The sequence below is a fragment of the Lytechinus variegatus genome, chromosome 6 (assembly GCF_018143015.1).
Source record: "Lytechinus variegatus isolate NC3 chromosome 6, Lvar_3.0, whole genome shotgun sequence".
NCBI classification, from domain to species: domain Eukaryota; kingdom Metazoa; phylum Echinodermata; class Echinoidea; order Temnopleuroida; family Toxopneustidae; genus Lytechinus; species Lytechinus variegatus.
Window position 1 is genome coordinate 21,498,881 of NC_054745.1, and position 27,953 is coordinate 21,526,833.

Sequence of the window (27,953 nt, forward strand, 5' to 3'; positions counted from 1 at the left end):
TATTTTGGTGTATCGCTCTAGTCTAACTTAGCTCGGAATCCAGAAGAAGAGAAGTGTTTGGGAGCAGATATTTGTGTAACCATTGCTCCAGTTTAGTGTTAATAAAGGCCAAGACCAAAACTTGAAGGTAATTTCAAATTTAGTTGACTTTTATTTTATTTCTAATTAAGTTTGTCTGATGATCGAGAGCACAGATTGTGAAAACGTGAGTAGACTGAGGATTGAGTGCATGTGAGAATGTGTTGAAAACGCAATGTATTTTTGTGAAAGAACCTGGTGAGCAAAGTTCAAAGGTGATTTCGGTTACAATATCATTATGATCATTATCTCCAACATCATGGCCATCACCAATGTCATCATTATCATCATGGACACTATCATCATCATCACCATCAGTACCATCATCATGATAATCACTATCGCCATCATGACATGATTGTAATCATTTTTTCGAAATACCACAAGTTCAAAATACACAAGATATAAATGCATGAAGGCCACCGCACACATTACAACTGGTCCAGAATCTGATTTTGGAACAAATTGTATTTTGCTCATAGTCTGAAAATGTGAATGAAAAGACTCTTTATTTGAGGATCAAATTGAATACAAAAACTAGTATAACAATTTTGGATGATTACGAGCCTTTACATCGTAGCTAATCGTACAAGTCATTATGACTACATATTAAATTTGCTTTAATTCTAATAAGGATGATAGCACAGTCGCAGATTTAAAAATAGGTATCTGTACAATGATTTAGAACATTACACAGTAAGGTATTCCTTTTATTAGCATCAAATTCTACACTGTTTTATTCCAAAATTGGGTGGTAGACCAATCGTAATGTATGCAGTGACCTTAAGAGCATCCTCCTTAGCCCTCTCTGAGAGGGGGTTTTTATCACCCTTCCCCTCTTCCTTCCTAAGTTTCCATCAACGTCAAAGCTTGCTTGGGAATCTCTTTGTGTAAGTTCCTGTCTCCTCCAGGGCCCAGGCCGATTTAATTCTCTCGTCCGTCATCTCTAATTCCTTGAACCACGATGAATCTGAAGAAAAGAGATCATAGCAGAAGTTAAATTTTGGATGACAACTTGCAGTATAGCATGGCAGGAGTTATAAAACCTTGTAGCTTGTTGGCGTGCCGTGGTCTAGTGGTTCTGACTCTCGCCTTTCAAACAGAGGGTCGTCTGTTCAAAAACTAGCCAAAGCGTGTTTTCTTTCAGCAAGAAATTTAACCGCACTGAGCTCCGGTGATGGTAGCTTGACCTAAAGCCGGGGTAATAATAGCAAGTGCTTTGTATCCTCAGGCAAAAAGCACTGTATAAATCCAGTTATTATTATTGTTATTATCTCAAAATTTTACTATTTTGATGACAGCTCAGAATAAGCTAGATATTAGAGTTATAACATGGGTAGCAACTTTCTTTTGCCTTGAAAGAATTCTTCAGGTGTCAGGAGACTATTTTCAGACAATATGAGACTGCCACCATTGCTATATTTTCTAAATACAGCCTTTTTAAAGCTGCCCTCAAAATATTCAAATTTGAGATATGAGGTTTTATCAGCCCAGACATGATAAGCTGAATTTTTGAAGAGGGGAAATTCAACATTTGAACAAGTGGAATTCCTCTGGCCGTCTCACCTGCATCACGCGATTCAACATAGCAGCAGTGCTGACTTTGAAAACTACTATAACTCGCACAAGATGTTCAGTGATACTTGGTCACTCATATTTCCACGTTTTATGAACTAGACCAATACACTTACAGAGATAGGATGGTAATTCAACAAATACCCCCAATGTTGCCAAAATTCATTGACCTCACATGACCTTTGACCTTGATCATGTGACCTGAAACTTACACAGGATATTCAGTGATACTTGATTACTCTTATGTCCAAGTTTCAAAAGTCAGATCAATAAACTTGCAAAGTTATGATGGTAATTCAACAGATACCCCCATTATGGCCAAAGTTCATTGACCTTTGACCTTGGTCATGTGACCTAAAATGCGCACAGGATGTTCAGTGATACTTGATTACTCTTATGTCCAAGTTTTATGAACTATACTAACATACTTTCAAAGTTATGATGGTAATTCAACAAATACCCCCAATTCGGCCAGTTTATTGACCCTAAATGACCTTTGACCTTGATCATGTGACCTGAAACTTGCACAGGATGTTCAGTGATACTTGATTACTATTATGTCCAAGTTTCATGAATCAGATCCAAAGCAGGACTCGATTTTATTGTAATTCAATAGATACCCCCAAATCGGCCAAAGTTCATTGACCCCAAATGACCTTTGACCTTGGTCATGTGACGTGAAACTCATGCAGGATGTTTGGTGATACTTGATCAACCTTATGTCCAAGTTTAATGACCTAGATCCATATATTTCCTAAGTTATGATGACATTTCAAAAACTTAACCTCAGGTTAAGATTTTGATGTTGATTCCCCCAACATGGTCTAAGTTCATTGACCCTAAATGACCTTTGACCTTGGTCATGTGACATGAAACTCTACTAGGATGTTCAGTAATATTTGATTAACCTTATGGCCAAGTTTCATGAACTAGGTCCATATACTTTCTAAGTTATTATGTCATTTCATAAACTTAACCTCAGGTTAAGATTTGATGTTGACGCCGCCGCCGTCGGAAAGCGGCGCCTATAGTCTCACTCTGCTATGCAGGTGAGACAAAAATTATCAAGTCACTATATATTGTATGATTAAAACAATCATTTTAATAGTATCTGGACCTTTCTAACAGAGAGATTCAATTGATCTTATCAGCTTGAAGTATGGAACGACATCTGCATCAAAATTTTTCATATAAAGGACATGTGCACATTGTTCCTCAGGAAACAAAGAGGACTTGGCAATTTAAAGAGGGGGTTTATTGTATTGTCTCTCATTCACTGTGTTATAAATTGCTAGTCTTAAGACATACCTAGAGATTGAGATACATATTAAGATAACTACCAATAATACAGAGAATAAATGAGCCTACAATTTTACAATTACAATTTATTTGGTATATATTAACTGTTTTTGAGAGGAAAAGTACATTTTGTTATCTACTTGGTAAACACATTTTTTGCAGTATGAATGTATTGAGTAGTGAACTGGTTTGGTATCATTTCTATTGGTCTAAATCACAATGCTGCACTGCTCAGAATGGTGCATTATGGGTAGCGACCTGGCCAGATTTAAGGACTTGAGATGGCTCCTGGTTCATATCTGCTTTAATGCATACATGATCAAACAAGACACGAAGCTCTAAGTCAAATCTCTTGGTACCACAAGACTCCTGAAGACGGACAGTCAACCTGTCCGAAACGTCGAGTCTCTCTACTACTCATCATCTCTACTCGCCGACTCAAGCCAGCATCTCCTCATCAGCTCTACTACCCAAGCTGTTCTCACTCAACATTCCTTCTGGTTAACGGTCCTTTTCAGGACTACTTTCATGAAAGAATACTCTACTCTCAAATCTCAACTTTCTCGCCTATCCATTTCTTCTCTTCTTCTATCCACTGTTTCTATAACACTCCACATGGTGTACCGTAAACCACATCAGCAAATGAATCTATTTGTCTTTACTAGGCAAAAAATCAACTTACAAGACAATGAACATGTGTTTTGGATGTTTTGGTGTGAAATAATGCTTCAAGTCAAGAGGATTGATTTCTGGATGGACGGCCTATGCAGGGTCTACTGCTGACCATATTTGCTGTCACTTAGCAGGTCTGAAAGTTCTCTACAAGAACATTAAGATAGACATGGCAACTAAGGCCCCATTCTTACTATTTCTGTATACTCGCCTTTGGTGGTGGCACACTGCATGTCTAAAGCCGTCGCACACCATGCAATTCATTGCGATCCGAATTGGAAAGAAATCGGAATTACATTTAATATGAACATTCCAATCAATAAAATCTTAGCAATCAGAGTTCGGAAGAGTGGAAGGACTACTGATAACGAAATTCACTCAAGTTCGAGCGTCCCTGTATGAATAAAAGCAAATTCAATTCCAAATTATAATGACGTCATCATCAGCTGCGACTTGAAGCCGATTTGGACTTTTCTCTGAACACAGTGCTAGCAGCAATGCAAAATTAGGACTTCATTATTCCTAGCATTATGGGAAACTTGAAATACAATAATTTTGCTTTATGGAACTGTGGCATTTAATGCAAAATGTAATTTATTTAAAGCTTGTGTATAGTTTTGGTAAATCCACCAAAATGCACCTATCACTATTCCAATTCATTGCTAGCTAATATGAATGGATATGCCCTATAACAGTTATGATGTGGAGGATATGAAATGAAAATGTGTTTTACAGGATAAATTTTGCGATTTTACATGGAAATTTAACTTGATCGGGTCACCCGATCAAATTAAAATATCTGTGTGTTTTTGTCTTTCAATTAAATCCTATTCCAAATCATGGAATGGGCTGAAACTTTCAAGATATGTTCTTTGTAACTTTTGGATATCTAATCACTAAATTTTTAAGATAAGTGCTTGAATGCCCATTTTTTTAATTTAAAACAAGCATCGCCGAGAGAGGGCGCTATATATCCAAGATTTGAATATTTGAAATTTTCTCAGAGAAGTGCAGTTGGAAAAATATCTAACGGTCTCTACGCTTCAGTAAGACTGTCATATTAGATGATATTCGATTATCAATCACATTATTGACTCTTTACCAAAGCTATACACAGGCTTTAAAGCATTGAATTGCATAGTATGCGCTGGGCTCAAGAACACCTCAGTCCACAAGACCACTATCAAAGGAGCTATACCCCATTTACATAATCTGTATTTCAAATATTACATGATGGCACACTGATTCGCAGCATCTAAAAGTAATTTGTGAGTATATTAGTGTTGATATGAGGAGTTAAATCCCATTCTCACTATCTTCATTTACTTCAATACCTTTTGTGTTGATGAACTGCTGTATTGCATGTCTGAAACAGTCGACTGGTATGCTGAAATTAACATGGGGGAATGAGGCCCCATTCTCACTATCAATGTACACTTACCTTTTGTGCTAATGTATTGCTGTATTGCATGTCTGAAACAGTCGACTGGTATGCTGACATTAACATGGGGGAATGAGGCCCCATTCTCACTATCAATGTACACTTACCTTTTGTGCTAATGTATTGCTGTATTGCATGTCTGAAACACTCGACTGGTATGCTGAAATTAACATGAGGGAAGGAGGCCCCATTCTCACTATCTGTACACTTACCTTTTGAGCTAATGTATTGCTGTATTGCATGTCTGAAACAGTCGACTGGTATGCTGAAATTAACATGGGGGAATGAGGCCCCATTCTCACTATCAATGTACACTTACCTTTTGTGCTAATGTATTGCTGTATTGCATGTCTGAAACAGTCGACTGGTATGCTGAAATTAACATGAGGGAAGGAGGCCCCACTCTCACTATCTCTGTAGGGGGGATATAAATAAAAACAACTTCTTTTTACTCCCCAAAAATACAATTCAGTATAATGGCTGAATTCCATCTCTTGGCCAAATTGAGTTAAAGGGGCAGTTCACCCTGACAAAAAGTTTATTGTAAAAATAGCAGAAAAAATAATTAAAAATATTGCCAAAGGTTTGAGAAAAATTCATCAAATAATTAAAAAGTTATTAGAACTTCAATTATTTGATTTGTGACGTCATATGCGAGCAGCATTCCTACATAGCGAATGGTAAAAAATCAATGAAATGTCATTTTCTCAGAAAATTGAAAATGGTTTTCACTGTACCTTTTTTATATCAATAGACCAATCATTTTCACACCCGATCATGAATGGAAAACAAAATTAAGTCATCAGGAACCATACAAAATTTGAAATTCTTGCATTTTATATTACATAACACATGGGGCAGCTGCTCGTTTATGACGTCACAAATCCAAAACTTTAAACTCTAATAACTTTCTTACTCTTTAACGGATTTCCCTCAAACCTTCACCAATATTTTTTACTATTTTTTCTGCTATTTTTACAACAAAGTTTTCTTCAGGATGAACTTCCCCTTTAAACATGTTGTGAATAATCTATTTCCTGAAATATCACCCAAATACCTGAAACGAATGAAAGACTGACCAAAATGCTGACCCAACACAATAATTCTCAATAATTCTTTCATTAATCAATTAATGAATGGAATCATCTCCCACAAATAGAATAGCAATCAATCACTTCATACATTTAAATATCTCTGATTAGACATATGAAATATCCTCATGCAATTTTAGTATTTTGAAGAATTAATTTTTCATCTCTACACTTCACTAAACTACAAATCGGACGCATCCAAGAACGAATCAACAATAGTACGCTAGGCTTCCTGATCTGACATGAGAGTCAGTAAATCATGTCACAAATTATTTGTATCCCTACATATGTAATCAACAAAATTCAAAGGTCTCCGTCTTCTGGTTTTATGAGGGAGGCGCAACAAAAGTACATTAGAAATAAATTTTGTCTCCCAGATTTATATTCATTTTGATATATTTAACCTAGATGATCTGCCTTGATATTTGCCTATTTGTAGTTCTTGTTTAATGTCAATGATAATGCATATTGTATCACATCTGGGATGCCTATTTCTATGGGATTTTCTAAACATGTTTGTTTTAATTTTCACCATGAATAACAAGAAATAAATTGACAGAATATGTTACATTGATAATAATACACAGTAGCAACTAAAGCATAAAAAGCTGCACTCGACCCAGGCAAGGTGAAAGGGTACCCGGTAGGATTTATTCCTTGAACGCTTTAGCGCCTACATATACATATTAATATGGGGGCTTAGCTACAGCCGGGGTAATAATATGATACTAAGTAAAAATCACAGTTGAGTACATGTATATGCACGTAGTAGTGCATATATATACATTATTATAAACAAAAAAGTTTGTTCTGAAATAATTGTTTATTTTCTTGATTTACTCCAAACGATCTATCACAGTTTTGGGTCATTCTTATATTCATATACTCAATCTATCATTCAAAATGTCATGTATGTCAGGTTCAATTTCAATTAAAGTGTTCACTAAAATTTTGTTAATCCTTTCGTGTTGGTGATTTAATGTTAAAGGTATTATTATTATTATGACACTGCGATTCTTTGAAACTGTGAGAGATTTTTCAGATTTCCTTGAATAACACAATCAACCTTACACAACCTGTGAAGTGCTAATGATAGATTCCTTTTGAAAATACCCTACTCTGAAGACAAAGGCAGCTGTTACAGAATAGCTATGCAGCTCCAAAACTATGGAACCAGCTTCCCCTTATAATTAGAATGGCCCAATCTGTACCTGCTTTCAAAATATTATTGAAGACACATCTGTGTAGGGAAGCGTTTAAGTAGATCATCATGTTTAGTATGTAGTATAAGCAATAAGAGTAACCAAAGTGGAGTAGTCTATTCATACAGTACACCCCAGAAAAGGGGAAACCGGGATTCCCATGTCTTTTTACTTCAAAAGCAAATGAATTGTGATGTTCATTTACATAATCATAGAATTCAATTATTGCTCTTTATTTTGATACCTAATAGGAGACAAACATTTCATTAAGATGAGTTTGAAATTTTTATGTCAAAACCAGGTTGCGCAAAAAATTGGACAAGATTGGCTCGTGATACGACGAATGTGCATATTCGACAATTGGCTCATTAGCATATCTCTTGTATTCTTTGTTCAGCTTCTGATCCCTGAAATAAGAGTGGATTAAGATTCACACGTACTTTCTGTGCAAATCGTTTCTGATATGCCTCAATATTTATTGTTTGTAATCTGCCATGCATGAACGATTTGCTAAGCTGTTGGTTTCAAATAAGAGATCAGATTCCACTCTTGCCATGAGTATCAAATTTATCGTAAAAACATATAATTGTGAAATCTATATCTGAAAACAGGTTCCCTTTTTTGTGGGACGCATTGTATAGTGGCTGCACTATACAAAATGTATCATTGATTTAGACTATTTTGTACAATACACACCTTGAGTTGCTTGCAATAATGCCGACGAGATTCCCAGTCTTTGCACATAACAGGGCGCCCCCACTTGCTCCAGCATGAACAGCACAGCTAGACTGAGAATGAGAGAGAGAAAAATGAAAATAATACTGACATTTAAAATACTGTTATTAGGGGTCTCCAACGCAAATAAAAACTTAACTTTAGAGGAATGAAAAAAAACAAATCAGACAGGTCGATGGGTGAAAGTTTGAACAGTATCAGACACAGTACAATATGAATATCAATATCAAATACAGAACAATATCAGACACACCACATAAAATAATAGACGAAACCTCAGACAACATAGGTTGGGAATGAGCTGAATTAACTGTGACTGAGTCAACACACAACGTGAATACATATTTTTGTCAACACAAATCATATAAAACGCTATTTATGAACATCATGAACATGATACAATTTTTTGATACCTGTATCATGATTGGTTGCTGGTTGATTGTGATGACCTTTGACACGACCCCTGTAGTCACCGAGGGCGTTGAACTTAGGCTGGGATCAAAGAGAGGGAATCCAACAGCATATACCTGAGATCCTGAGAAAGAAAAAATGAGTTATATTAAAGGGATGGTCCGGGCTGAAAATATCAATGTCTTAATAAATATAGTAAAATTCAAAGAGCAAAATGTTGAAAATTTCATCAAAATCAGATAACACATATTAAAGTTATTGAATTTAAAATTTTATCAATATTTTGTGAAAACAGTTATATGCACATTGTCATGAATAGTCATTAGGTGGGCGGATGATGTCACATCCCCACGTTCCTCTTGTTATGTTATAACATGAAATCATAAATGTTGAACTTTTTCATACATTTGTAAATGATGTCTCCATTATGATGAAATAAGTTGCGACAATAAATAACTAATGCAATTAAACAGTTGTCAATCCAATGGTTTTGGTTCTTGGTAGAAAAAAGTATTGAATAAACCTATAAATGTTCATATAATAGAATACAAAAGAACAAGAGGGGATATGACATCATCAACCCACCTAATGAATATTCATAAAGACATGCCTAGAACTGTTTCACCGGAATAATGCAAATTTTTTAAATTCAATAACTTCCTTATTTGAGATCCGATTTTGATCAAATTTTCAGAATTTACTCTATTTATTGACATATAAATATTTCCAACCTGGTCCATCCCTTAATATGACATTTGATCTTGTAACCTCAAAATCTAAATCAGACCATTCACATATGCAGATATGAGCCAAGTTTGAAAAAAAAATCTCTCAAACAGTCGACTGGTTAATGCAAGAAAGAGATATTATCAGGTATAAAAAGACCATCTTGACCTTTGACCTCCAGACTCCTAATTCTAATCATAACATCATGCATACGTACATGAACCAAGTCGGAAGTTGATCCTTCAAACGGTTCTCCATTTATCACAAGAACAAGATACTTTCAGGTATATCATGACCTCTGTGAACTTTGACCTTTGGCTTTCATACCCCCAAAACAAGCTTTAACTTCATCACTCTTATATGCATATTTGGAACAAGTTTGAAGTTAACCTGTCAAACTGTTCTTTAGTCTTTGCAAAGATGAAACTGGGATGAACCGTGAACGAACAGCCGATCAGACAACCAGAATACATAAATTTCTGGTAACCACCTACCACTGGGCAGCAGCAATAAAAAACATACATGTATAAAAAACAAAAAGTGAAATTGAGAGAAATGAAAGTGGACTGAAATCAAATCATCAACTAATCTCCATTCAACTTACCTTCTTGATAGGTAGAACCCATTCTGATTCTGACGGAGGAAGCGGTATCAAGTTGACCTTTGACCTGAACAATAGCAAGGTCAATCGGTGAGGTCGCTGGGTTAGTATGTAGAACACTTGCTTTCATCCATGGGCCAGAGGCAACTTTCACACTCACTAATAATGACGGAAAATAAAATGTTAAATAATTGATCATATTTATTACAAAGGGAAGTTGGAAAGATATCTACATTAAAGTGGTATCTAAATCAAATATACATTTATCAGGTCACAAATAAAAAGATCTGAAATAAGCTGAAGAGTGTTGAAAAAGCTGAAACAGAAAGAGCTCCCACACAGGAAAACTAAAATAAGCTGAAATTAAGCTGAAAATCATTACAAAAATATCTGAAATCAGCTAAAAAGCTGAACTCTCACATCCCTGATTAATGCATATATGTTCAAATTCATATATTTCCACATCTCTATAAAGAAAGATTCAATGCATCGAGAATTAAATGAATCCCATGGTTTTTTAATATCATTTTAAAAAATATATATACAATTTATGTAAATTTTTAAAAGAATGTTTAAAGTAATGAGTGGGATGGGAAGGATATCAATAAAATAAAACGAGATTAATCTCACCTTGGTTTTGAGCTGAACTCTTCACTACATGTCGACATGTCAGGATGAGCCCTTCGTTCATGTCAATGACAACCCCTGACCCCCACACTGTTCCAACTCGCAACAGAACTACGCTCTGAAAATGCTTCGGACATGTTTCTATCATGCACAAGAAGTTGTAAAGCAACAGAAATATATCTGTTATTGTTGAGGCATTAACTTGGACAAATGAAAAGCAAGAATGGAGGTAATTTAAGAGATATCCTTTTTGCATCAGAAATGACCCCTTACCCAATGTTCTAACTCGCAACAGAACTATGCGCTGGAAACACCTTGGGCACATTTCTCTTTGTACAAGAAAGAGAAAAGCACTATAATTATGTTACTCTTGAGGCATTAGCTTCCACAAAATGAAAAGCAAGAATGAAGGTACCGTAATTAAGCCACATCAATTTGCATCAGAGATTACTAACCCCCCCATGCCCCCTTACCAAATGTTCTAACTCGCAATAGAACTATAGTCTGCTGTGCAAACCCTTCACTTGAGTCAAGGGTCTGAATGTGCAGCCTACTCATGCCTTGTGTACTGAAGACCCTCTCACTGAAACAGCAAGTTTTGTATGTGCTAGTCTTTGCATGGAGACACACTTGTTGATCAAAGCTTCAATCAGGATCTGTGCCTGCAGACTAATAGAACTAGGCTACGGAAACGCCCCGGGCACATTTATATTATTGGAAAACACAAGAAAATAATAACTGTTATTCTTAAAGGTATTACCTTCCACAAAAGTAAAAATCATAATGAAGGTAATTTTCAATAGACAACCATTTGCTCCCTGTCCTGGGCTGGCAATTCACAGGGAAATTAATAACTCGGTCACATTTTCTCTACGAAAGCCATACGGCGTGTTGAAAACAGCTGTTTGATTTACACAAACCACCTATATGTGGCTGGTACAAAAATGTTAAAACGGCTGTTTTAGACTCGCCGTACGGCCACCATAGAGCAAATGTGACCGAGGTATAAGGTATTTCCTGTCCAGGGGTCCATTGTATGAATTTTTTGCCATAAAAAAAAACTCTGGCAAACAAAATGAATAATTACATGTACACATTAAAAAATTCTGGCAGAATTTTTTTTTCTGGCAAAAGTTTTATGCAACGGGCTGCCCCAGGTGGGAAATACTGGGAAAATCAAATTATTGTCTTCGTTTTGGCTAATTGTGGATACAGGAGTCTCTTTTTCTGTTTCTGTGATCATTGTATCTATCTTTGTCTTCAAGATCATTGTCTTGGATTCAGTCCGTCTCGTCTGTGCCCGTCTCAGACCCTACACTGCTAACGACCAACTACGATCTGTACATGTAAATGCCCTTACCTGTGTTACTACGATGCGAATGATGACTGCTGTTTCCAAAGTTTGTCGACCTTACTCTCGAAAGGTCAATGGAGGTCATTCCTTGAAGGGAATCCAAGATGGCCGTCATAGAGCAAGCAAGAGTCAGGCCAATCCACTCATTGGCTTTCCAACACAGAGGAGATACAATCATGGCAGCTAAATATCTGTAACAGAATAATTGATCGGACAGGAAGTACATATCAGCCCAAGTGGTTATTAGACCCTCATTAGACCAAGGGCTGAAACTTGCACTGGGACCACATGGACAAAATGGTCTATTTGGAAATGGGGGTTCCCATTGTCTGTGCAAAAATTATGGAAACAACCGATTTTCATAAAGAATGCAAGATGGCCGCCAAAATTGCAAATTTTTAACCCCGTGGGACACAATTTAAGCACAGGGAGCATTCATTAACTAGACACTATAGGCAATTCAAGAAAGTACTTGGTTAAAACATATATCATGATGGTGCCCGGGAACCCCTATATCTGACTCAACTAACATATTTTGCAATTTTTCATAATCTCTCAAACATAAAACAGAACTGATATTTTGATTACAGAACCTTGACAAAGACTACAATCAGGACTTGACTTGCATTTTCAATGCATTTGCTGCATTGTAGGATTCATTCCGCGCCGTTTGGTGAAAAGTCTTACAAAGAATTGCGATATTGATCCAATCAACCACAAACTATGGATGGCCAGCAACATCAACATCTACATGCAAATTTGTTCAAGATATGTTCTAGGTATGGTGCATATTCATTCATTCATCGTTCTCTTGAAGATTCAGTGAGATTCTCTTTGTTTACGTAGGAGATTGTGCAAATTTCCTGTAGAAAAAAAAACTCTGGTATGGATGGATTTCCATTTCCAGTTGAGATTGATTGGATCAATCATATCTCTTTGTAAGACGGAGCACAGTACTCACAAAAGCCTTGTTACCACTCAACTGAGTAATGTGGGTAAATTTTAATATGAGCTAATTATTGATTAGAAAGGTACTTAACTCTTTGCACACTGAAATCATTTTGAAGATGATGACAATTGTTCTAAATTTGTTGTAAAGGTACGAAGGAAATTATGCATCATTGTAGTGAGTATATATAAGTAATGGTTACATTATACAAATAATGCACAAATGTGAAAATGTGCATTATTTGTTTTATAAAATGGATTGGCAGTATAAATCTGTAGTGGAAAGGTTCGAGTCTCTCCAAATTTTTGAGGATTGCATGGATGAAGAGATCACACCAGCTTTCTATAATGATATATAACAGGCGTATCTAGTATGCATGCCTAAGTGCATCAAAATCCTTGGCATATAGCCCTTTCTTTGAAAGAATGCATATATTTCAGATAGCGTCCCAGTTTTTAAGCGTTATGGGTCAAATGATGCACACAAAATGTACAGTGCGCACGAAAAATGCAAGCCTGGGAGGTTACAAGCAGTAAAGCAAGAACACTTTTGGTCCAATGCCAAGTCGTCTTCTATCATTTGGTCTACCATAAGTTCGTCCAATATCCACATGGTCTAATTGCTCTTTCGTCCACTCACCATTTCGTCTAATAACCAGTTGGTCCAATAACCATTTAGTCCATATACCATTTGGTCTGATTAGACTACGTGTTAATTGGGCAAAATGAATGAAAATAAAACGAATATTAGACCAAATGGTTATGAGACAAAATGGTCATAGACGAAATGGTGATTAGACAATGTGATGATTGGATCAAATGGTTGGTAGACGAAATGTTGGACGGAATGGCATTAGACTATAAAATGAATGAAGGTAGACCATGTGATGAGTGGACGAGCTGGCAGTGGACAAACTGGCAATTTACCCATATGCACACACTATTGGCTACAAGCATCCTTGACCCCATATTTATAAATAATGTTGCATCCTGGTAAAGAATGGAGAGTTGTGATGAGATAGTTTAGGTCTTGAGAGGGCGCTGTTCAATTTAGCTATGGCATTGTATGAAAGGCCAACTATACCTTTGTTTGTTATTCCACACAAACAGCCCTCCTCCTTCCATGCCCGGCATACACCTTGCATCCGTCATGACCAGATCCTTCCCACAATGCTTTGTGATGATACCCCGACTTAGACTGTTGTAGAAGATGGACGGACTGAGCGTTGCAAACGGAGTTCCACAGGCCACAACGGGCTGAGCTAGATGCAGACCCGTACTTGGAATTATTCTGCTTGGGAAAGAAGAGAATGAAAACATGTCGGTGCATTGTTTTAGGGGAATAAACAAAGAACTCTGTTCCCCGGGGGGCCACTTACATTGACGAGTGGATACCATGCGCGACCAAAAAAACACGTAAAAAGGATGTCCTTTTCACGATAGGGCACGTTACGTACGTAACGTGATAAGGGTGTCAAAAACACAAAAATAATGAAAAAAGGGTATCTATTTCGCTAGGAAAATTACGTGTTTAGGGTCGAATTTGCGGGGATGATAAAACAAAATTAAAATGTTTTATAAAGGATGTCCTTTTGCCCCAATACTACGTGTTTAGAGTCCTATTTGCGCGAGGTGTAGAAGGTGAGGTCGTACTAAACCAAATAAGGTAAAGCCGACGACCGAAGGACCCGTAACAATAAAACATTCCTGTACTTGTTTAGGGGTTCATTTCAGGGAATATTTGCCAAAAGTATCGTTTTGTTTCCAATACTTGTTAAGGGTAGTGTTTCACACGCCAATACTTGTTAAGGGGTGCATTTTCAGAATATGGAAATTACGTGTTTAGGGTGCTTTTCGAGACCCCATGGTCGCGCATGGTATCCACTCGTGAATGGAAGTGGCCCTCCCGGGCTCTGTTCCTAAAAAATATACCAGCAATAGATCAAAAGGACAAACACACAGGGAAAATTAAGGACACATGACCCCCCCCCTCCTGCCCAGTAAAAATAGAATATCAATGAAATTTAATTTCTTCCAAAAATTATACTCCAGATATTGTTATTCTATGAGTGTCACTAATAAATATGAATGATATCTGTTATATTTTGATCACTGCCCCATGCAAATGAGTGGTTAGGGGAAGAAAAAAATCCTCATAATAATGAACATGATCAATGAATTGCCCAGGTCTTAATTATACTACTTACAATTTACAAACCAAGTAAAATTAATTACTATAGTCTTAGTGATCTAATTTTATAAGAAACTGAAATTTGTTTTAAAATAGAGAGATGTAAAAAAAAATATTTAGTTTGCATGATCTGGTTGAAAATAATTGTTTTGACTTAAGTGATATCGTTTACGGACTGCTAACTTATAAAACAGAGGCGGCGGAACGTCAGGCTCATAACATGTGGAGGGGCACCTATTGTTTGGCAGACAAAAGGTGCGCCTCTACTTTCTTTGTCCAAGCCTGATGTTCCGCTGCCTCTGTTATAAATGCAATGCAAGTATAGCATGAGTGTCAGTAATAGCAATATTTTGCTGACTCAACTATTCAGATTCAAAATGAACAGGAGTATAATTGCAAAAAAAAATATTTTTCAAACTTTCAATTATGATAAAAAACAATTACTTGATAGGTGCTTGGGCAGACATTTGGGAATCTCCTTTGAGTTGGATAAGAGCAAACCAGGATAAGAAGTTATCCTTTCTCGTCTCCGCCTCCCCATCCACTACCACATCCTTACTGCTATCAAGATGGGAACTGCTACCGATCTCTCCACGCTTGTCTCCGTAGTCCAACTCCCATCCATCTGCGACTGGCATGAGCGTTTGAACCTCATCATGGAATGATTTGCATTTCCATAGCAAGAGGACTCTCGCATCGTATACCTCAAACGAATCACTCGCTTCATCGTCAACGTGTGAAGTTGCTATGTCAGTGGGTTGGTGCAATGCCGAGAAAACCTTATTCGCACTTGGACGGTGCGGGGTAGTGGCTCTATGTAGAGATGACTGCAAGCCGCATCCCTCTTCTTTTTCCTTTTTAACTCTACTTTGGAAAATGACAGAAACTGATAAGTTCTTGAACTCATTCGAACTATAATGGTCCACAGAGTCATCTAATTCATTATTCGTTAGGTGATCATTTACTCCGCCATGTTCAGTAGGGATATACTCCGTGAAAGGCAAGGCGGTTGTGATAACCAGTCCGTTTTGGTGGTCGATGACAATGCCGCTCGCTCCGACCTGAGAAGAGAAATCCTGTAGCGAACTCGCCAACTTCCCATCATTCTTGTGAGATGCTGATGAAGATGTTGATGTCTGAGATGACTGGTACCTTTTTTCCGAAGAGAGCGGCTGTTCATTACTCTTGCAAGTGACCAGGCAGACGGGGAAATCTTCTTTCTCTGAAAACTTCATGACTTTATTGCCTAGCTGCAGAGGAAGTAAATATGATAAAATGAAAATCAATTAATACAACACAATTAAAGCTTGTGTATAGTTTTGGTAAATCCACCAAAATGCACCTATCACTATTCCAATTCATTGCTAGCTAATATGAATGGATATGCCCTATAACAGTTATGATGTGGAGGATATGAAATGAAAATTTGTTTTACAGGATAAATTTTGCGATTTTACATGGAAATTTAACTTGATCGGGTCAACCCATCAAATTAAAATATCTGTGTGTTTTTGTCTTTCAATTAAATCCTATTCCAAATGATGGAATGGGCTGAAACTTTCAAGATATGTTCTTTGTCTGTAACTTTTGGATATCTAATCACTAAATTTATAAGATAAGTGCTTGAATGCCCATTTTTTAATTTAAAACAAGCATCGCCGAGAGAGGGCGCTATATATCCAAGATTTGAATATTTGAAATTTTCTCAGAGAAGTGCAGTTGGAAAAATATCTAACGGTCTCTACGCTTCAGTAAGACTGTCATATTAGATGATATTCGATTATCAATCATATTATTGACCCTTTACCAAAGCTATACACAGGCTTTAAGGTGGTATTCTAAAATTTACAATAATAATAATAGCCAATTTATATAAAGCGCTTTTCCCAGAATGGCCCAAAGCACATTACAGCATACCCCGGTCATTGGATTAATTTCAATCAAGCACGAAAAGTGCACAATTTCCACTCCCTGGGGAGCATTCCTTGCATTCGTCGCAGCCACATTATGGCACTGGCAAAATCAAACATACAATATCTTTCGCATCCTACCGGGTACCCATTTAGCACCTGGGTCGAGAGTGGCAAAGTGTGGATTAACGCCTTGCCAAAGGACGCTAGACCGCGGTGGGATTCGAACACACGACCCTCTGTTTACAAGGCGAGAGTCAGAACCACTACACCACGGCTCTTCCCCTACATTGCCAATTATCTTCAGGCTAATCAGTAATTTTAGTCCACTCTTCTAGATTCATTGGCCAAATTCGCAATGGTGGTTTTTAATCTACATGTATGTCATTCCGGAACTGCATCATTGAGAATAGAGCAGTTCTAGAGACCAGCAGCAGAGGCGCACAGCCAATAAGGGAGTCAGGAGACTCTCCAAAATGGAAGACAATCTCCCATATTGGAGACTTGATTTGCAAAAGGACAAAAGAAAACAAAACCAAAGGCAACAAGAACATACTTTTTTTTCTTCCCAAAATTTCTTCTCAGTGAGGTCAGAAGCGATTTGTTTTGGTGTGGATGACAACAAAAAATCCTTTGAAAACGAAAGTAGATTTTTGAGGTAGATGGTGAAAAGGGGTAATTTTCTTTCACTAAATTAACCCCCCCCCTTTTTAAATGGTCCTAAAATGTAAAATTCTGTCTGTTTCATCCACTGCTCACTCCTTTTTACCTCTATCGCTCTCACACAAAGGAACAAAGACAAAAATTTGAGGAACGTTAGTATCAAGGGCTAACATTCGTCAAGGACCTGGGCCCCGTTGCATATACATGTAGTTACCAATACAGGTAGAGCTTCAGTTTCTGTTATATTGGTTGTTCCGCTGAACTTCTTTGGCTCCACTCACCAAAATTTTTACAGAAGTTCTACCTCGAACTGTAGTTCAGGCCTACAGGGACTCAATGGCCATATGTTTATGATCAAGTTCGGATAAACCAGGAAAGTGGGAGTTTGCGCGACAGCCAAAGTATTAAAGTCACTGATTTTATTCCTTTCTTACTTAATTTTTTCCTGTTTTGGTGCATTTCAGGCCAAAAAGAAACAATAATCTTCGCTTTATTTTCGTCTAGTTCTTTTTATATATTCATAATACATTTATGAAATATAAAAGTCAAAGACAAAAATCGTTGAAACCCGTCGGGGGATTTTGCATCGCATTGCCAATGCCATGTTAACCGGTCCTATAGTATGGCCGCTGTATGAACCCGAGCCATCTGAGCTGTAACCAATACGAGAAAAAAAAACGTTTAAAGAAAAACTCATAAAAACGGCTGTCCCCAGGGGGGAGGGGGCAATCAGTATATAATGCATAGTGGGTATGTGCCGCGGAGGGGACCCCCATTTTGACACTCAAATTTCTGTTCCAATTTAAGGCATAGCATTTTTGTCTTATTGAGAAAATGAACAAAGAAAGCCGCTCAAAAGCATAGCATTTTCTTCTTATCGAGAAATAAGAAAGAAATCCGCTCCAAAGCTTCGCATATTTTTTGTTACGCCATTCCGGTCGCATTGATCTGCTACAATGAGCTGCAATTTTTGTGAAAATCGGCGGCGAAGCACTGTCCGACCATCGCCTCTGTGCGAGCACACCAGGCGGCTTTGCTGCCGGGCTAGCTGCATCATGCATACACCATGTACACGCATGCCCGTTCCATATGGCATAGGGATGCATACGTACTCACACGCTGGCGATCTGTTCCAAGGACCCCTGTTTTCACAAACATTGTAGTTCCGAAGCCCATTCCGAGGACCCTCCTTTTTACAATAAGCCCGGTCCAAGGCCTTGTTTTTTGTCTCGCCCGCGGCACACCCCCACAACTTTTTTGGTCAAGTGCCCGTTCCGAGGAGTCGAGGACCCTCCTTTTTACAATAAGCCCGCTCCAAGGCCCCGTTTTTTGTCTCGCCCGCGGCACACGCCCACCACTTTTTTGGTCGACGCCCGTTCCAAGGACCCTCCTTTTTACAATAAGCCCTCTCCAACTCCAAGGCTCCGTTTTTTGTCTCGCCCGCGGCATGAGTCATGACCCCCCACCACTTTTTTGGTCTACCATAACTGTATTATTTTATGCAACCGACCGGGCCCTGCCTGGGCTAGTCTTGAGGACACAAAATCACGCAATGATGAAGAAATATATGTCAGGAGTTTAAAAGTCATCATCAATTGCGTCCTCAGGACTAACGTTTATAGGCTGGGCCTTGCCCTTGCATGCCGCCATCCAGCAGAGTACCCGAGGCGGGCGGGCGGCCGCGGAGCGCAGCGCCGGGCAATTCGATCGACAGCTAGCTAGCTAGCTAGTAGTCCACCTCCTGGACTGTTGTTGTTTTGTACGACACGACTACCAAACACCCAGCACACTACAACCCCATAACAGTACACGCATACACACACCCTGAATAGTCATATGAAACATTTTTTCGGGGAAAGTGAATCAGTGGGTAAGGTGAATCACTGGGTGGGGGTAAGTGAATCAGTGGAGGGCGCGGGGCCGGGCGTGTGTGTGTTGGTTATGGTTTGCCCAATCAGTAAAAATCGTCCAGGACGTGGACTAGCTAGCTAGCTGCGCTGAGACAAGGCTGGCCAGTGCAGTTTATTTACCGTTCCTGAGGGCCGAGCGGCGGGGGTGATCACAAAAAGAAAGCTGGTTTTTCTTCCATTAAAAGGTGAGATACAGAGAGTGGTCTTTGATTGAAAAGAACTAAATCAAACTGTAGAACTGCGAAACATCCTTTTAGGGAGATAAAGTGTCTTTGAAATGACGAAATTTTTCGGGGAAAGTGAATCAGTGGGTAAGGTGAATCACTGGGGGTAAGTGAATCAGTGGAGGGCGCGGGGCCGGGCGTGTGTGTGTTGGTTATGGTTTGCCCAATCAGTAAAAATCGTCCAGGACGTGGACTAGCTAGCTAGCTGCGCTGAGACAAGGCTGGCCAGTGCAGTTTATTTACCGTTCCTGAGGGCCGAGCGGCGGGGGTGATCACAAAAAGAAAGCTGGTTTTTCTTCCATTAAAAGGTGAGATACAGAGAGTGGTCTTTGATTGAAAAGAACTAAATCAAACTGTAGAACTGCGAAACATCCTTTTAGGGAGATAAAGTGTCTTTGAAATGACGAAAATTGCTTGTCCCGTGTGTGACGACTCGGAAGCTGCCGGTAAGGTTTTGTGTGAAAAAGTTAGCAGTCCCACACGTGTAATTTTACGTTATTAACGTTAGACTTCATGCCAGTGCGCAGCCGTCTGTTTCGAGGAGTTTTTTTACATTTTTTTTTTATTTCTCCTCGTACACAGACGGCTCGCTATCGTGCAGCCACTATTAGGGGACTTGCAATGCAAAATCCCCCTGTCGGGGCTCTTCAATCAGTAGTAGAGGCGCACGGCCAATAATAATTGGATTTGGAGACTGTCTCCAGACCCAATGTGGGAGATTATCTCCAATATCAGAGACTTTTGTGAAGAATTTTGGGTATCCAATTTCAGAGACAGTCTCCAGTTTTGGAGACCAATTTCCTTTGTTTACATTTGCGGCAAAAGGATTACCTTGGCGGCAAATAAAAATGTGATAAGCAGATTCCTCATGAAACATTACCCCTTTTCACTGTCTACTTTAAATTCACCGTCATGACCGTCGACTTTTGTTTTGAATTTGATAAGGATTTTTTGTCGGGGCTCTTCAATCAGTAGTAGAGGCGCACGGCCAATAATAATTGGATTTGGAGACTGTCTCCAGACCCAATGTGGGAGATTATCTCCAATATCAGAGACTTTTGTGAAGAATTTTGGGTATCCAATTTCAGAGACAGTCTCCAGTTTTGGAGACCAATTTCCTTTGTTTACATTTGCGGCAAAAGGATTACCTTGGCGGCAAATAAAAATGTGATAAGCAGATTCCTCATGAAACATTACCCCTTTTCACTGTCTACTTTAAATTCACCGTCATGACCGTCTACTTTTGTTTTGAATTTGATAAGGATTTTTGTTGTCAATCACACACAAAACAAATGGGCTTCTGACCTCAGTGAGACAAAATTTGGGGTGGAAAAAATCATGCTTTTGTTGGTGTTGTTTCTTTTGTCCTTTTGCAAAGCAAGTCTCCAATGTGGGAGATTGTCTCCCCTATTGGAGAGAGTCTCCCATATTGGCTGTGCGCCTCTAATGTCAATTTTTGTCTTTAATGAATAAAAAATTGACAGTTATTGCGACCAAAATGCAAATTAATATTCCCTCTTGGCATTAATTGCCCAAAAACGGTGAAAAATCAAGTTAAAAGGAACAAAATATGACTTACCTAGGCTGTCACGCAAATTCACTTCCCCGTTTTGTCCGATCTTAAGTACCCGGTACATAAACATATGGCCATTGAGTCCCCTGTACAGATCGCGCTAGAACTTCGGTCTCTGTATTTGGTGAGTGAAGCCAACAGAGTTCAGCTGAACAACCAACATAACAGAGACCGAAGCTTTTGGTCTACATCATGTCATGTCAGTAAAATTACGAAAAAGTAGTATCTTGTCAAGGATTTTCATCTGTGTGTAATGGAAGCTCTCCAGATTATTACCTGGCATGAGATTTCTCCGCGGATCGGCGGATTTCCGCGGATTTTGAAATTCTAAAAAAAAATTTAAAAAGCACCAAAAAAAAAAAATTGTGTTTCTCGTCCGCGTCCTCTTCCCTTTTTGATTGCAGCATCAATTTCCTTGATATTAACTATTTTTATGGCTGCTGAATAGCGAAAAAAATCACAAGATTACTCTGGGATCTCTCTCGCAACTTCAAAAACAATTGCAAAGTCCGATATCGCCGTAATTCCAAGAAAGAAAAAAAATCTGATTTGGTTTTTTATTGGAATTTCGAAGATACCATCATAAATTAGCGAGGAAATAAAGTTTGCAAACTCGGATAAGATCACGGATTTCTTCATTTTTAGTGCATTTTCGGGGACCCCGCTTACTGAATCTGAACTAATCCGTGGCGTGCTTTGGAAATATGGCGCAGATAAATCAATTCTAATGACATAATATGTATTTCAGCATGGTTTTTTTGGTGAGTGATAGCGCCTGTACTTAGATGTGTGTTACGGTGATTGTCTGTGTGCTTGTGACTCTGTTGGGTGAATCAATGCATGTGTGCTAGGATGATGTGATTGACTGTGCTGGCGTGACATGTGAATTTGTGAAATGCATTAAATTTTCTTGCGAGTTTTCTTAAATGTCAGCAGGCAATGCATCGAATATTCAATGAGGGATTTTATATTCAATATTAATTTTTAAAAATGAATTAAAAGCTCCCTGGGTTATGCAGCTGGCAACTTTCTGCATGCACGTGTGTATACATTTGTTTACATTGAATGCAAGTGATACGGACGTACAGCGTTTTCGAGTTGGATTATCGTGGATTTTACAAGAATTTGTAGGGTGTGTGGTGTAATTTCTTCAACTACAAAATGAAGACTGTTGAAACAGTTGAATAGAATGACCCTCGTGTTAGTGATATTAACAAGGATGTCTCCAACAAGTTCAAATGGCAGTGGTTGGACCATAAATACAAAATAACCTCTTCAAAACAGTAAAATTTGATTGTAGAATGCATCGAAATGGGGTTTTGCATACCTTAAATTCCCAATTTTCCCACACCCTCCCCCAGGAGGGCCATGAAGTTCCTCTTTTTTTCAAATTTCTCTGTCTCATGCCTGTATTACACAAGGTTTATCTGTGTCACATGTACATTTCCTAGGGGCCAAGGGCGTGTGGTGGTTGACGTTTCACAACATTTACATGTAACAAGTCACGGCAACAAATTCACCTCACCTCAGCCTCGTTGTTGACCATGTCAAGACTCAATAAATAACAGTATTGACCTCATACTAGGTGACAAAAGCGCATACGGGTTGAATATGCATGCACTTGCAGTAACACAACGACATTTGAACCCAAAATTCATAAAATGCGAAAAAATGTTAAAACGTAAATAAGCTATCGGATTCTCAGAATCAGACATCGATAGATTTGAGCTTTTTGAGCGGATTACGAAGCTAAATTTGTTATCAAAATCAAGCTGAAATCCAGCCTGTTTCAATGCCGCCGTATACACTGTACAGGGGTACAATCACAGAGGGAATTTCTTTCGCCCTGCCATCTATAGGCATATGCTTTAACGCGCTAGCTGTTAGCGATATGCTGAGATCACGGCACGAACACATTGACAAGTAAACTGACGTGCCTATACAATTTTTGTGCACATCCGCAGAGCAGGCTAGCACCTGCATTATGTTATTACAAGAAAACATAATTATTTATTTTCATTTTTTCATAAAGTTTTGAGTGATACATACACCTGTCTTCCAATGAAATAAGTTGCAGGCTTGCGGCAGCAGGAATGAGTGATGCATTAAATCATTTGTCAATCCAATTTTTCTAGTTCTTTAGGGGGAAAAAATTGACTTAACCTAATTTCATGTAATAAAAAGCGAAAGAACAAGTGGGGAAATGACATCAGTTTGCTCATTAAATATTTTTAAAAAATATGCACAGAGCTGTTTCACTGAAAAAATGCAAATCTTTATAAAAAAAAGTAACTTTGTTATTCCTCGTCCGAATTTGATGAATATTCAGTGTTCTGTTAGTCTGATTTTTCTTTATCCGTTCAAGTAATATGATTTTCAGCCTGGAGTATCCCTTTAAAGTGTGAATTTTAGTTACACTTCAATGTTTGTGAAATGCTGCACTGGGCATGCGAGGAATAATGTAGAAGGTAAAGATAAGATCGTATTGTGTGGTAATTAAACCAAGCCTACATGTAGGTTTCAATTACCCTGGGGGTGTTTCACAAAGATTAAAGTATGACTTAAGTCGCACTTAAATGCCTACACAATATATGCAATGTGGGATCTTATTGATAGATACGTATTAGTGCACGTCCTCATGACACGATCTGACCAATGTGGTCAAGCCTTTCATACCGTACGCAACTCGGTATTTAAGTGCGACTCTAAGTCATACTTAAATCTTTTTTGAAACACCCCCCTGGTCTAAACTACAATTTTATTCCACACTTTTATGTATTTTTCTAATTTTTATTGTGTACTGTACTGGAATTAATTCATTAAACTTCATTATACATTTTTTTTATTCATCCCAGTTCACAACTCAATTAATTTTTTGACAACTTTTTTGCAGCAAGAAAAGGATAATTTTTGATTGGTGAATTTGTTGACAACTGGCACTCCATAAAGTTTAGGTCTGGGTCTAGGTTAACCCAGGTTTAGCTAAACCATGGGGGTGTTTCACAAAGATTTGTATGAGTAGAGTCGCACTTTAATGCTGACGCGTACATGATATGTAACCTGCAACATTATTGATAAATGCCCAGTAGTGCACGTCCCCTCTTAGTTTGATCTGACCAACGTGGTCATGCCTTTTATAACGTGTGCAACTAGGTATTTAAGTGCGAATCTAAAGCCATACTTAAAAATCTTTGTGAAACACCCCCATGGCTATCAGAATACGACACACCATCCTGTCAATTTGATAAATTGCCAATTTGTCTAGCCAACTCGTCCACTCACCACATTGTCTACCTTCATTTAGTCTAATGCCGTTTGGTCCGATAACCATTTGGTCTAATCATCAATTTGTCTAATCACCATTTCGTCTACTACCATTTTGTCTAATAACCACTTGGTGTAATACCCATTTTCTTTTCATTCATTTTGCAGAATTAACACTTCAGTTTAATTAGACCAAATGGTATATGGACTAAATGGCTATTGGACCCACTGGTTATTAGACAGAATGGCATTAGACTAAATGAAAGTAGACCATGTGGTGAGTGGACGAACTGATAGTAGACCAAATGATAATAACCGAGTTGGCAATTGGACGAATCGGAAATAAACCATCAATTTCATTGTTGTTGACAGGGTTTTGAGGCGATGAGTCGTCATTTGAGATTCGTTGGGAGGACCGTCTTTGTGAAAGGAGGGGATGTCGATGGAGCATATAGAACATTGAACAAGTAAGTTAATCCAGGGGAGCCTTTCATGAAACAAAACCTCTGTGATTTTTAATTGACAACTGTTATACGCTACTGAAATCCTTGCATCTGATTGGCTGAGACCTTGTCTTAAATCATTTCCTCTGCTCTCTTTTTTTAACACTCGTAGTTTAAATGGGGGAGCATTTCATGAGATAAATACATGTAGCCAATGATGTTATCACTACCAACTGTTATAAGCTATGGAAATCCTTGCATTTGATTGGCTAAGACCTTGTCTTAAATCATTTCCTCTGCTCTCTTTTTTTAACACTCGTATTTAAATGGGGGAGCATTTCATGAGATAAATACATGTAGCCAATGATGTTATCACTACCAACTGTTATAAGCTATGGAAATCGTTGCATTTGATTGGCTATTTATAAATTAGTCTGTAAAAATCATTGGCTTCATGAAAGATTGCCCAAAAGATGTAAAGTGGATGAGTCTCCAAAGACTTTGATATGCAAGGCAGAAAATAATTGTAAGACTTGCTTTTATTTTAATAATCATCATTGGCATCATAATTGCTGTCATAACCACCATCATCACCGCCACTATATGTATGTATCATCATCGCCATCATTATCAGTGTCGTATGCAGGATTTTTTTTAAATGGGGGGTTCAAGCTGAATGAAATGTTAACAACCCCCCCCCCCCAAAAAAAAAAAACCTTTACCTTCAGTTTCAGGTTGTTTCCTACCCCAAAGTAATTTGACAAGCAATAAAAAAATAATGAAAAAAAGGTCTTCAAAAAAGAACTAGGGGGAAGGTTTTGAATTCTTGGGGGGGTGGGTATCAACGGAATTTAAGGGGAGAGGTTTGAATCCCTCTGTGTATGCCACTGGTCATTATCATAATTGATACCGTCATCATCACCACATGGCATCTCCGCAAGCTTCATCATACCAACAACATCATTATTTGCCTGATCTTCATGAGTTTTCCTTTCCATTTTCGTAATTGAAATGTTTTTGAGCCTGAAAATTGTGTTTTTCTTGAAACTAGGTGAAATGTGCCTTGTTCTCAAATTCCATGGTTTTTTTTTTCTTAACACAAACTACCAAATTTCGTATTTGTGTTATAATATAGATAGAAACCAACTTTCCTTAAAGAAATGTGATTTTTCTTCTTTTTTTTTAAATAAGCACATAGAGAATCTCCAATATGAGTGATAAAAACTATACAAGAAATAGTAGTATTAGTAGTACATGTAGTAGTACATGTAGCCGTAGTAGTAGCAGTGGTAGTAGTAGTAGTTGAGTTGTAGTAGTAGTAGTAGAAGTAGTAGTAGTAGTAGTAGTAGTAGTAGTAGTAGTAGTAGTAGTAGTAGTAGTAGAAGTAGCATTATGTTTTTTATCTCTTGTTGTTTTAAAATTTTCTTGTCCGCAGCTCCTTAAACAGAGATGGTTTGATAGAAAGCGTGAGAAGAAAGCGCTACTTTGAGAAGCCCTTCCAGGAGCGTCGAAGGAAGGAGTACGAGAACATGAAGAAAATCTATAACCAAGAGATGGGACGGAGGATACAATTCATCATGAGGAAGAACAGAACAGATCCATGGCCTGTGTAAACCACCCCTGGTTATACTTATGGACTGGTTTTCACAAGAACAGTGCTGAACAGGGATTGCTTGATGTGTAAATGACCCCATGATTAAACTTATGGAGAGGTTTTCACAAGAAGGAGCGCAATGTAGAGAAAACTGTGGAATTCTCCATTTTGATGATTGTCATGGACCTGTGTACTATCAGATAGAGCTGATTGATAGAGATGTCTTGTTGAAACTGTCCTTAGTTCATTCTATAGATTTTTTTTCAGTGGCCCGTTGTAGGAAAAGTCACTTTAAAAAGTTGAAGTTAAACTTAAGAAAATCGTGCACAAGTCCCCAAACACGCATTTCATTTGCTTAAAGTCAAATTGCGTTTGATTTTTGGACTTGTGTTTGATTGCATCTCTTTCTGCAACAGGGCCCCGAGAGTATCAAAAGAAATACATGTACTGTATATGATGAATACTTTGTGGTTGTTTTATTTTTATTATTATTATTTATTCCGGCAATGAAAATTATAAGAAATTGGTACAGTGTAGTACAACACATAATAAACATAACAGACTATAGATTGAGCACCCACTGGACTGCCAGGGTCAAATAAAGTTAACTGAATTACTGTAGTCAATAAAGACCATTTGACCCTATCCAGTGGGTGCTTACATAAAACAGAAGTGGATAAAAGAGTGAGTATGAACAAAAAGGTTTAAGATCAATTATAATAGAATAAAATAACATAGGTCTACTTGATAACACTTCATCTTAACTTAGAATATCGACTCAAATTAGCTGTTTAAATTTAACTCGTGCAAGGGTGAATATGGTCCTTCATTAGGCATAAAATTTTTCCTTAGTTCATTTGTCCATGAAATAAATGATTTTACAAACACCCCAGAGCGCAAACTTGCCGGCAATTCATCCCAGTAACAGGGAAAAGAATTGATGGCTGATAGGTGAATTTGTTCGCGCTCGGAGGTGGTTGAACTTCACGACCTCCAAATGCAGACTGTTAATCACAACGGAACATCTAACTGCATCACAACGTACATGAATTGTGAATTTTGCAATGTACTGAACACCAAAACATTTTCAGTTCCTGATACTTCTCGACAAAGTGAATTCAAATAAAGTATATTCATGAAAAATCTACCCCAGTAAATTCTCAGTCTTACAGCAAAATCACAAATAGGCCCGACAAAATGTATGTACATATGGCATATATACATGTATTAGTAATCATGTTTAAGGCAGCCAGCCCCAAATCAGAGCCTCTTCTTTTATGGAGGAATCTTGCAAGTGTCTTTTCATCACTGAACGTTGTAAACCAAGTGGGAATACTGGAAAGTGAAATACAATTACTGTTACCATATAGTCGGATTTCTGCGTACTGATGCAGCACAGACATCTTAGCAAAATGTTAAGC

At 38.0% G+C, this 27,953-nt stretch overlaps 2 protein-coding genes across 6 annotated transcripts; one reads left to right on the forward strand and one right to left on the reverse strand.

The window, feature by feature from the left end:
- LOC121417193 (peroxisomal leader peptide-processing protease-like) lies at nucleotides 1-19,933 on the reverse strand. 3 transcript variants are annotated; one of them, XM_041610802.1, is made up of 10 exons: nucleotides 19,902-19,933; nucleotides 15,396-16,201; nucleotides 13,845-14,051; nucleotides 11,819-12,003; nucleotides 10,462-10,599; nucleotides 9,835-9,990; nucleotides 8,507-8,628; nucleotides 8,055-8,146; nucleotides 5,385-5,479; nucleotides 1-1,048 (listed from the first exon to the last, which is right to left on the reverse strand). In XM_041610802.1, exons 2-10 carry the CDS (start codon nucleotides 16,184-16,186, stop codon nucleotides 942-944), a joined length of 1,893 nt encoding a protein of 630 aa, XP_041466736.1. In that variant the 5' UTR covers nucleotides 16,187-16,201; nucleotides 19,902-19,933; the 3' UTR covers nucleotides 1-941. The 3 variants fall into 3 exon arrangements, with proteins under 3 accessions (XP_041466736.1, XP_041466735.1, XP_041466737.1); XM_041610801.1 differs by having other exon boundaries at nucleotides 13,845-14,054; XM_041610803.1 differs by lacking the exon at nucleotides 10,462-10,599 and having other exon boundaries at nucleotides 13,845-14,054.
- LOC121417194 (28S ribosomal protein S21, mitochondrial-like) lies at nucleotides 19,579-26,953 on the forward strand. Of its 3 annotated transcripts, none has more exons than XM_041610807.1 (3): nucleotides 19,579-19,619; nucleotides 24,868-24,962; nucleotides 26,374-26,953. In XM_041610807.1, the coding sequence occupies exons 2-3, from the start codon at nucleotides 24,880-24,882 to the stop codon at nucleotides 26,549-26,551; spliced, it is 261 nt and encodes an 86-aa protein (XP_041466741.1). In that variant the 5' UTR covers nucleotides 19,579-19,619; nucleotides 24,868-24,879; the 3' UTR covers nucleotides 26,552-26,953. The 3 variants fall into 3 exon arrangements, with proteins under 3 accessions (XP_041466741.1, XP_041466740.1, XP_041466738.1); XM_041610806.1 differs by lacking the exon at nucleotides 19,579-19,619 and adding an exon at nucleotides 19,889-19,966; XM_041610804.1 differs by lacking the exon at nucleotides 19,579-19,619 and adding an exon at nucleotides 20,035-20,104.
- The last annotated feature ends 1,000 nt before the right edge of the window (nucleotides 26,954-27,953 follow it).